The 11,597-nt window shown below is 33.3% G+C and overlaps 1 protein-coding gene across 4 annotated transcripts; it reads left to right on the top strand.

Moving 5' to 3' along the window:
- The first annotated feature begins 1,143 nt into the window (after positions 1 to 1,143).
- LOC112771656 (protein MEI2-like 4) lies at positions 1,144 to 8,999 on the top strand. 4 transcript variants are annotated; one of them, XM_025816447.3, is made up of 15 exons: positions 1,144 to 1,756; positions 2,474 to 2,611; positions 2,785 to 2,836; positions 3,696 to 4,025; positions 4,227 to 4,639; positions 4,742 to 4,900; positions 4,995 to 5,111; positions 5,201 to 5,346; positions 5,605 to 5,684; positions 5,766 to 6,173; positions 6,677 to 7,310; positions 7,563 to 7,647; positions 7,735 to 7,803; positions 7,995 to 8,174; positions 8,287 to 8,999. In XM_025816447.3, exons 2-15 carry the CDS (start codon positions 2,534 to 2,536, stop codon positions 8,440 to 8,442), a joined length of 2,907 nt encoding a protein of 968 aa, XP_025672232.1. In that variant the 5' UTR covers positions 1,144 to 1,756; positions 2,474 to 2,533; the 3' UTR covers positions 8,443 to 8,999. The 4 variants fall into 4 exon arrangements, with proteins under 4 accessions (XP_025672232.1, XP_025672231.1, XP_025672233.1 ...); XM_025816446.3 differs by having other exon boundaries at positions 6,671 to 7,310; XM_025816448.3 differs by having other exon boundaries at positions 2,474 to 2,695; positions 6,671 to 7,310.
- The last annotated feature ends 2,598 nt before the right edge of the window (positions 9,000 to 11,597 follow it).

Here is an 11,597-nt window from a genome sequence, read left to right as displayed (position 1 = left end):
GATTGCCATCGAACGTGCATCCCTCGACGTCGTCCAGAAGCCGCAAACAAAAATTCCGCATTCTCAGACGACTTCGTCGATGGAACGTAAGTTTGGAGAAGAAGGAACTAATGCATCATCCATTGATGTGGGTTATGAATATTCTTCTAATGGATGTGTCTTTAGAAAGTGTCTTTTTGTACATGTGTCTTCTAATGGAGGTGTATTTTGTGAATGGTGTCTTGTACAGTAATGGCGACACTTAGATACACTTCAGAAGACCAGTGGTTACTCGCCGATGAAAGCACGTGCGTCATTGACCATTGTTGACGCCGGCGATGGAAACACGTCCAAAGATGGAGGAGAGGTCGGAAAAGGATAGTCGTCGGAGTTAGAGGATGAGACTGGACTTGAACAGTGAAAGACAGGATTAAGTATGTTTACTAGTGGTAATTGGGGATGAATTAGGTTTACCATGGATGATTAGACATATGTTTTTTTTTTTTTGAAATGAGCTCTAAAATTCAGTTCAATAAAAGTTGGTAGGAGTTGGCAGCACTCTTCTTAGTTATCTAGCAGAATTAATAAAATATAGGATTGATTCTCATCTTGTTATACGAAATCAATACAAAATTAATTATTGTAGTCAACATAAATAATTTAAATGTATATAATATCAAAAAATATATTGACCTATTGGTTAAAGTGCTTACAAAACTGCCAACGAATTACAACTCAAATAGCATAGTCTTCTCATATTTATCTAGAAATCGCAGCTCAATCTTATCTTTAGTAAAAAAAAAGTGCTGATACAAAAATAGTTATTATATTCAACATAAATAATTTAATCATAGACCAAAAAATATCCCGATAAAGTTGATTGTTTGTTTATATAAATTTTTTATAGCATCATAAATCATATTAAATTCTTAACAATTATAATAATTGACTAATAATTAAAAAAAAATAATTTTAATACATTAATATATAAATTATTTTATATAATCATCTAATTATACTTATTCTTTCTTTTACATAATTATTTCTGCAAGATAAGTATTTTATAACATCAATTCAATAAAATTAAAATAACATAATTATAATTACTATTACAGAAAATCTAAAACACCATCCTATATATCTGATGCTAGTTTTTCTCTTCCTAATATATAGTTTCAAAGATTTTTGTCTTTGTTTAATTTAATTTTAATTCAATATTTTTAAAGCCAACTAACACCCTTTTCTTCTCTCTCTTTCTCTGTCAGAAAGACTCAAACTCTGTATTGTTGCGTTGTTTGAGAACAAATTTTTATTATTTTTTCCCCAAAAAACCAGAGAGGGCAACCGGCGAGTGCAAAATCTCGCCGGAATTCCGCTCCGCGGTTGCCGGAATCTCCATTTTTTCCGATTCAAACTTCGAATTTTGGATTACATCACTTTTTTCCATTTTCCTTGTTTTCGCTTGGTGTTGTTATTATTACATAGGAAAGAAAATATTTCAGAATTCGTTCGGCAGAAACCAACAATTTTTGGTGTTAATGTTTACGTTACTTCCTTCATCTTGACCCTCTTTTTCGGGCGGTGAAGGGGTGTACAACGAGGCAATGCAGTAAACAACAAAAGCAAAGAGGGTTTCTACAGAGATCTCTTGCTCTATATAAGCTTCTAGGACCCTCTCCAAAGATTCAATTTCATTTTCCTGAGCTTGAAGGAAGAGATAGAAAAAAAAAGTTGTTTTCTTGGGGTTTGGTGTTTGTGTTGAAATTTTTTAACAAAGGTGAGAATTTTCGTTGAAACTGGTATCTGTTTGTTTAAGTCAGAATAGATTTTGATTTTTTTTGAATTATCTTTGTCTTTGGTGCCAGTGGATATGATTTCTTGCTCAGATTAGAACCTCCTCTGTGTTATTCTTTTTGATCTGTTAGATTAGACTGTTGTTGAAAAAAAATTGAATTTCTTACCCTTCCGTCTTGATCTGCGTTTGTTCCGGGTCTTTTTTATTTTATTTTTCATGTAAATTCTTTTCACTCCTTCTATCTTTTTTTTTTTCAATTCCGGTGGATGATTTTGTCCATTTTTCATAATTTTATCTTTTTTGCAGCCGAATTTCTAGGCTGTGTTAGGTTGTTGGTAGGTGAGCAACGATGTTTCTGATAGTTTTTTTCTTCTAATATATTATTCATCCTTTGCTGTTGTTCCATCTGGTACTGTTCAGTGGTAGATGCTACTGTTTCTGGTTTGATATCTTTGATTTTCCCTTTTTAAGCTGTAATTCATGTAGCACCTCTAAAAGAGTTTAAAGTAGTCCCCTTTTTGTTACCTTTCTTTGATTCTTCAGTTTTGGGGTTGGTTTTGTTCTTAGAGTTATGATGGATGGTATTTTTTTAGTGGGTTTGAAATGGGGTTAGATTTTTTTATGTGGATTGGTTTTGTATATTCATTGTTATATGTCATTTCCTTTGTGTATAGCAAATGACCTTAAATTTTCCAGCAGATGATAGGGAAATAAAGGCTAGTAAGTGAGATTGTGGATTTCTGGATTCTCAGCTGAAGGATGCCTTTTGAAGTAATGAACCAGAGGGGCGTTTCGACCTCGTCTCACTTTTACGACGACATCTCCTTTCCTCCAGAGGTGAGGATTATCCTCACTCTCTCACTTTGGTGTTCTTAAATTTTATCATATAAATTTAAGAACTTTGGCACTAGTTTCCAAAAGGTTGATAAAATTATGTGTGATCTTGATGATATTCCCCTTTTGAACTATTGTTGGTTTTTCTAAAAGTGTGTGGAATTTTGTATGAGCAGAAGAATCCTGGATTACGGAAGCAAAAATCTATTCACGAGCGATACCCGCAAGGTTAGGTCCTATCAACTCATCATTTGTTAATAGTCCCACACAAGTTATTGTTCTGTTTCGTGTCGTTAAATTCTATCGTTGTTGCCCTGAGTATCTACTAACTAATTTTTTGTACGTAGAGGTTGCATGAACAGTTTTGTATTTGGGTTTAGAATCTTATGCCTTAGATGATGCCATTGGGGTTTTGATTGAAACTCCCTTTTGGGATTTAAAAGTAATATTTCTCTCACTTTCTGTTTCAAATTCTTATAATTGTTTTGTTGCATTTGGAATACATGATTATAAATGTAGTTGTGAAATAGCCTTAACACAAGTAATTGCTCTGTACTCTAAAACTAGTACATCTTTCACTTGTTGTTGAATGCTAGTATGCTTGTCTAACCTATATCTGTCTTTCATTTGCTATGAATTACTGGATAAGACAATGATAACTTTCCAATGTTGCAAGTATGTTTATTGAGTATTTGACTCTAGCTTACAATTGATACTATTGTTTCAGTTTGTTGCGAAAACCTAATTGCTGCAACCTTTATTAATGCTTCGTAATGCATGTATAATTTATGATGCCATCCTTTAAACGCTTTAATTGTTGCAAAACTATGATTATTAATTATGATATCTTAATATAGATGTTTCAATTTGTTATATTGAAGCTCATGTATGCGTTTTTGGTATGTTTACTCTTAAGATTTCACTGCTATTTTTTATGCTAATTTTTAAGGCAAATAATGTAATATCCATCTCTACATGCATTTGTTTGTTGAGTGTTGATTTATGTGTTCTGTAAACAAGCAGCTCATCTTCCAAACAAATAAATATAGGTTGTTTCAATATAAACTAAAGTTGATGAAATTTTCAGGAAAGAGTGAGATCACAGCATCACCTGGCAGCATTTTGAATGCTTCATCACCCCGTGGAATGAATGCAAAAACAGGCTTGCCGATGTCGCAGACTGGTTTATCTTCCGAAGGCACAGGAAGCACACGTTTCGGTGGTAAAGAAGGCATTGCAGATGTGCTGAAGGATTCCAAGGAGTTACTTAACTATCATCCAAGATCATGGACTGATGTGCGTATGCAGCCGGCATCTAGCTCGTATGGTTTCATTGGGAACAAGATTGTCGCCAATGCTGCCTCTCGTGAAAGCAGTCTATTCTCAAGTTCATTGTCTGATATGTTTACTCAAAAGTGTAAGAATCTTTTTATCCATGCTAAGATATTTGCATGCTTGTATAATGGTTAATGCAGAGTGGTAAAGGAATTAGTACTGATGCCCTTTTATCTTACTAGAACTTGAGATGCAAACTAAGAAAAGTTTTCTATTCATTTTGGTTTTATATTAGTTGAGTTGATATCCTCATGGGCCTCTTTATATGTGTTTCTTGGTGCAGTGAGATTAATGGGGAATGATGTTTTCCGGGATCAGTCTGTTTCCGTTGGTTCCCTTCCTGAGGAAGAACCATATAAATCTCTTCAAGAAATTGAGGCTGACACTATTGGGAATCTTCTTCCTGATGAGGATGACCTGTTTTCTGGTGTTGCTGATGAGTTAGGATCCAATGTTCATGCCAAAGCAAATGATGATTTCGAAGATTTTGATTTGTTTAGCAGTGGGGGAGGCATGGAGTTAGAAGGAGATGAACATCTAGTTTCAGGAAAAAGAGCCAGCGGCTTAGAAGGAGATCTTGGTTATTTCGGAGGTTCCAAAGGAAAAATTCCTTTTGGTGACCAATCTTCTAGGACACTTTTTGTTAGAAACATTAATAGCAATGTAGATGACTCTGAGCTGAAGACTCTCTTCGAGGTGAAACATTTATTTTCTTATGCTGGTAGATGCTGTCTCAGAATTTCTTTAATTATCATACCACTAATCATAAAATTTTAATGGACTATTTTTTCCTGGCAGCAATATGGAGATATCCGAACCATGTATACCGCTTGCAAGCCTCGCGGTTTTGTCATGATTTCTTATTATGATATAAGGGCAGCACAAAATGCAATGAAAGCACTCCAACATAAGTCGTTGAGATCTCGAAAGCTTGATATACATTATTCAATTCCAAAGGTAGTTACTGCTATATTCTTCCCTTGTCAGTTACTTTGTATTTCAAGTTCTTTTGCTTTGCTTATGGTTTTATCTTTATTTGATGGCATGTTAGGGCAATGCTCCAGAAAAGGATATTGGTCATGGTGGTGTGATGATATCTGGTCTTGATTCATCTGTTTCAAATGAGGAACTTAAGCATATTTTCGCATTATATGGAGAAATTAAAGAAGTAAGTTTTTATTGTGGGCTTTCACCCTTTTTGCTTCATGTGTCTTAACAAGGATGATTTTGGCATTGATAATTATTGTGTAATTGCAGATATATGAATCTCCTGAAGTGAATCATGTGAAATTCATCGAGTTCTATGATGTGCGAGCTGCAGAAGCTTCTCTTGGTGCTTCGAACAGGATCTGCATTCCTGGGAAGCAGATCAAGCTTGAACCTGGCCATCCTAGAAATGCTATGTATTGGCTCTCCCTTCTACTTTTAGTTTTAATTTATTTTCTTCTTGTTATAGAATATTTTAAAACTTTTTCTTCTGCTTTTTATGTGTCCATTTGTAATTAATGATCTCTACACGGAATCTTTATTTTGGATCTGCATATTTAACTTTGCTCCATTTGATAGTATTTTTCGTCTTTAGTGATTAAGTCTTTAATCACCATGATGGGAAAATATTACCTCTTTCCTTTTTAACAATTCTGGAAACCTTGCTTTTGTAGTCTAATGCAGCAGTCTCAAAAGGGACAAGAAGAACCAGATTTTGTTCATAATCTTAGTGATAACTTATTAAGACAGAACGGTATGATTTTGTCTGCTTCGGCTTATTTTCACCCTTATGAAGTTGAGATGTTCTTGGTCTCACTACATATGTAATTTACAGCAACATCTTCTGGAGCAGCCACATCTGGTGGCAGCTTGGAGAGTGGATATAATCAGGGGTTTCAATCTGCAAAAAGGATACCTCTGAATGGTTTTGTTGATAATGCATTATATCCTGTGGGTTCTAGCATACCAAAGATGGCAAGAGGGGCTTCTGGTGGAAAAGTATCCGGAGTTTACGAGTCTGCAAATGTTGTTGATGCAATGAAACTGGGATCTATTACAAGGTTCCATCCTCATTCTTTACCTGAGTTTCATGATGGTTTAGCTAGTGGTAGTCCCTACAACTTTTCAAACCCCATCAGCAATGTTGCTGCCAGTATTGGAACTGGATCGACAGAATTGTCGGACAGCAGGCATATTCAGGGGATTGGCTCACCTGGCAACCTAGCTGAATTTAATGCAGTAGGTAAGTGCATTGTTCATTCTACTACTGTTTTCCTCAAACTGCATCCTTGCAATTTTTATGATGATGCATACTGTTGTCAATATTTTCATAATATTTTTAAATAACTGAAATTTTAACTTATACACAAAAGTCAAATTATTTAATAAAAAAAAGGCAGTCCGGTGCACAAGCATCCCACATTAACGCAAGTTCCGGGGAAGGGCTGCACCCAAAGGGTGTAATGTACACAACCTAACACCTGATAACTACATTAGTGGCTGTTTCCATGGCTTGAATGCGTGACCTTGAGATACGGAGACAACTCAACCGTTGCTCCAAGGCTGTCCTTCAAAAGTCAAATTATTTAATATTTGTTGAAATTTAGACTTGTCCTTGTCTATCTGAGACTAAGCATTCCGGATTGAATAGTTGTCTTGAATTTGGCTTTTCTATCAGCATGCAAGTGGTATATGCTGAGTGGTTGTAGCATGAAGAGATATCTGATGTGAATTCAATAGTTTCAGGAAACGGGAGCCGCCCGCCTCAGGGACTTTATCATATGTGGAACAACTCCAACTTGCATCAGCAACCTCCATCAAATGCCATGCTTTGGCATAAAACACCACCATCCTTTATTAATGGTGCTGGTGCTCCTGGTGTTCCGCAGATGCCCGGCTTTCCTAGAACACCACCTCATGTGCTGAGATCATCACAGATAGACCATCATGTCGGATCAGCACCGGTCGTTACTGCCTCACCCTGGGAAAGACAGCCTTCTTACTTGGGAGAGTCTCCTGAAGCTTCTAGTTTTCGAATGGGATCTTTAGGAAGTACAGGTTTTCATGGTTCTTGGCAGATGCATCCTCCGGACTTGTCTTCTCGCAACATGTTTTCTCATGTGGGTGGGAACAGTACAGAATTGTCATCCAGTGCTGGGCAGGGATCTCCTAAGTTGTCACATTTTTTCCCAGGGAGACTTCCCATGAATTCAATGCTGAAGTTTGATTCGGCCAATGAACGGATGAGAAGCCTCTATCATCGTAGAAGTGAAGCAAATACTAACAGTGCTGATAAAAAGCAATATGAGCTTGATCTAGGCCGCATATTGCGCGGGGAAGATAACCGAACCACACTTATGATAAAAAATATTCCAAACAAGTATGCCATTTGTCGTCCTAGCTTCTTGACATTTTATTTAAGTACACATTTTACAGTTAATGGTATTGTCTTTAGCATTTGATTGTTAATTCTTACCTTTTGCATTTTGACTCATTTTCCGTTACAGATGGAATCACACGTTTTTACATTCCCTTTTTGTATTTAATCAATCAGTTTTTCCCAACTGATTTTACATGGAGTAAATCATGCAAATTTTTGTTGATCTTTTTAGATGTTTTATTATTTTGGCAGGTATACTTCAAAGATGCTTCTTGCTGCCATCGATGAGCAATGTCGGGGAACTTATGATTTTCTGTATTTGCCAATTGACTTCAAGGCAAGCATATATTTGGAGTTTGTTAGTTCTTTCCTTATCTTAAAACAATCATAACTGTTTCTAACTCAATTCTATTCATGGTTGCAGAACAAATGTAATGTTGGCTATGCATTCATCAACATGATTGACCCTGGTCAAATTATTCAGTTCCATCAGGTTCTTTGATTGTTCTTATGTTATAGTAATTCAAGTTATTTATGTACGCAATGAGAAATTCTTTTTTACTCCATGGAGCACAAAGAATTTACTTCATGGAGTATGAAATAATGTCTTGTATGCAATATGATTTAGTTAATATGTTTGCTTGTGCATAAATTGATGAAGCTAATATTGAAACTGTTTTGCAGGCTTTTAATGGGAAAAAATGGGAGAAGTTTAACAGTGAGAAAGTAGCTGTACTTGCATATGCCCGAATTCAAGGAAAAGCTGCTCTGATTGCTCATTTCCAGAATTCAAGTCTAATGAATGAAGATAAACGTTGTCGCCCCATTCTCTTCCACACGGATGGCCCAAATGCTGGTGATCCGGTAAATTAGCTTGTCCTTTAGTCTATAATTTACCAAGGAACTGATATAGTGATATACCAGTCAAAAGTTGGTTCGAATTTTCATTAGCTGATACTTAATGAACTGTCTACAGGAGCCTTTCCCCTTGGGAAACAATATTCGAACAAGGCCAGGAAAATCTCGTACGAGTGCTAACGATGAGAATCGCAACCAAGGGAGTTCTTCAGCTGCAGCCGGAGATGAATCTGCTAATGGAGTAGAGTCGTCCTTGAGTTCATCGAAAACCTGACCATAGTAGCCTCAGGCACTAACAGTACTATGCTGTATTTCATGCCAACCCAAGTATGTATATTGACATTCTCTTTTTTGATCAGTCGACATGGAGTTGGAGCCGTTAGGACAGGTGGGCTCACAATTTTGGCTTATAGAGGAGCCTTTGCAGGAGTTTTTGGAGGCCGAGGACCGAGGTACATAACCAGAATGAAGTTGCTGATATTTAGTGTTATCTTTATGTTTTCCTTGCATGGCGCCGTCATGCTACACTGGACAACTTTAGAGAGTATGGCTTAACCGAAAAGCTTTAAATTTTGGCTAGCTTTGAATGGACATGACAATTTGAAGTTCCCTTTGAGATTGGTTCACATACATCATTGTGAGTCTCAAACTCTTCAAGGATGTTTTGTTCTCAAGATTATCTTGTTTATATTTGTATTTTTGGTTTATGTTGTTGTATCCCTGGGCATTGGTGTCCTAAAGGGACTTTGTCATTTTTAACTTTTTTTAATGTCTATATAGAATGTTATTGTTGAAGGAAAAGCTTTAATTTGAACATTTACTTCTATGGTACTAGTTTTGTTCAAATTTTTGCTTATTTGCTTGGTATTTCTGAATTCCTGGCATGAAATGGGTAGAAACACTACCTAATATGATGCTATACCTATGTAGTTTTTCATAAACATACCATATTATATTTATTCAAATATGATTTTAATTTTGGGGCACTTTAGTGTATAAAAGGTTTCCTACATAAGTGTTGTCATATTGAAACATTTTTTCAAATACAAAAATGTCATCAATTCTTTTACACTATTTAGCATATAGTAATTAAACCTTTTATTTTGGTAACAAATTTGATAAGCAGATTGTTCATAATTTTTTTTTTTTTTTATTTTCAAGTGGAATGATTGCTAGGATGAATAAAACAAGATTTTATTTTCATACAACTCTGTCATTTAATCATTGTTTGAGTACAACTGAGCTCTAAGCCACTCATTTCTTTTGCCATGTGATCAATTATATTAGGATTTGTTTATATTCTAAGATGATAATGACACAACATTTTCTGTATGGGCAATGGACTTATGGATCCTTATGTGGTCCACTGTTAGCTAAGATGTATGGCACACTTTGAATTTAGCTTTGATGCGGGGAAATATGCGAATTTTAAAATTTTATAAGATACGAAAATATGTATATGTATAAAATATAAAGTATTTTTTAGATAAATTATAATGATATTTTGATATTTTATTGATATTAAAATATAAATTAATTTTTTTTGTTATTTTTAATATTTTAGTTTAATTATATAAAGTATTTAAATATTTTTTGTTTAATAAATAATAATATATTATTTTTAAATTTATTTTAAAAATATATGTTAAAAATAAGGTTGGACATATTCATACATGATGATATTTAGATGTATTTAAGTGTGTTCGAACAAGAATTTTTTATTAAGACATAATTGAACGGGAGTGGATCTTCTCCTGTGGGAAAAATTCTCCTGTGGAAAAAAAATTGGATAGTGTCCAGTGTTTGATCTCACCATTTATTGTTCTCTTTCTTATTAATTTCTGATTCCACTTTTATTCTCTCCGGTAAAAAAAAATGGAAAAGATCCATTTCCTAATTGGACATAACAAATACGTGTCGAATGAATACACGTGAACATGACAACTCAATGAAGTGTCCGTTTTTCGTAAGAATTTAGCCACTCAACCTTTTATTCTCCAAATTGATCTAGGTTTAACTTACATGTAAATCCCTAATCAACGGAGATTCACGCCGGTGAAATTGAGAAATTTATTTGGATATTTATAAAATTTGATTTTTTTTTTTGGTGACATAAAAACAAAAGAAAGAGCAAAAGGAAAGACAAACTACTCGTGGAATTTTGGAAACTATTTTGACCATAACCTCTTATTTTATTATAATCTAACTCTTAACGCTATTACTTCAAATTAGATTTTAGGGTTTACTCATTAATTAATTATTTATTAATGAATATCTACCAATCCCATGAAAAAGTAGCAAGTTTATATTTGTAAGTAACTTACTATTTCGGTGCAAAAGTTTTCTTCCTTTATTTTGCATCCATACGCTGAATGTGAAAAGTTATATGGTTTTACAATCTTTTGTTTTCTGTGATTCACTTTATTATGGTCATATTTTGGAATGCTCTATATTTGTTTCCTTGACAAACTTTAATTCCATTTTGCCAAATATAGTATGTGATAAATAAAATAGCACAACTATGTTTTATAATTATTTTTGTATTGAAATTATTTATTTTGATTTATGTATAGTAAATTATCTAATAGATTTGATCCAATCGATCTACTTCCTAATTTTGCTGACAGAAAAAATGGAAGTGTTGTAATATGTTTGGAATAAAATCTGCTTTGCGTGTTCGATTTGGTGATGAGAACAAATTATGGTTTTTCTTCTTTTGCAAAATACTTTTTTTTTATAACTCATTTTATATAATTAAAATTACGTTTTAACATAATTTTAAACATGATTGGTGAAAAGATTTCAACTCCAAATGGACTATAAGCATATAAGATATTAGGTTTTCTTTTGCTGATCAAAATTGAGAATTTAGATGAAAATGTATGATAAAGATGATACAAATGAAACTATATTAAGGTTTTGTTTGGGTGAGTTTTTATGAAAATATTTTTTTTAATTATTTTTTTTTTAAAAATTTTATAAAAAAGTAAAAGTAATTTTATGTTTAAATATCTCATTTTAAAAGATTTTTTTATTTATCAATTATGTTTGGGTATAACAATATAAAAGTACTTTTTTGTTTATTTATTACGTGAAAAATATTTTTTAATGAAAAAAGATCTTTTAAAAAAAGATGTAAATTACAGCTTCTAAAAAAAGATGTTTTTTTATTTATTTTTTTAATATTTTTATTTTTACTACTAGAAATTTGCCAAACACTCTAAAAAATAAAAAAAATATTTTTTCGTTGAATTATCCTAGATAATGGCGCACAAACAAATACTAAAAATATACATGTTTTCAATTAATGAAATATTATTTTTATATATTTTTAAAATAACTATTACATAATAAAAAAGTTGAATTAGCCAATAATATGTAATTAGATGATGACATATAAAAACATATTTGACATATATGAATTTTTTT

The sequence above is a fragment of the Arachis hypogaea genome, chromosome 18 (assembly GCF_003086295.3).
Source record: "Arachis hypogaea cultivar Tifrunner chromosome 18, arahy.Tifrunner.gnm2.J5K5, whole genome shotgun sequence".
NCBI lineage: Eukaryota > Viridiplantae > Streptophyta > Magnoliopsida > Fabales > Fabaceae > Arachis > Arachis hypogaea.
Note: the sequence above shows the minus strand (reverse complement) of the source record. Positions and strands in the feature narration are given on the sequence as shown.

What these genes read in the sequence shown, in the direction of transcription:
- LOC112771656 (XM_025816446.3), top strand. Translation starts at nt 2,534, where the DNA reads ATGCCTTTTGAAGTAATGAACCAGAGGGGCGTTTCGACCTCGTCTCAC. An exon ending in GGCCATCCTAGAAATGCTAT is followed by an intron (nt 5,347 to 5,604) that starts GTATTGGCTCTC and finishes TTGCTTTTGTAG; the next exon opens with TCTAATGCAGCAGTCTCAAA. An exon ending in ATAAAAAATATTCCAAACAA is followed by an intron (nt 7,311 to 7,562) that starts GTATGCCATTTG and finishes TTATTTTGGCAG; the next exon opens with GTATACTTCAAAGATGCTTC.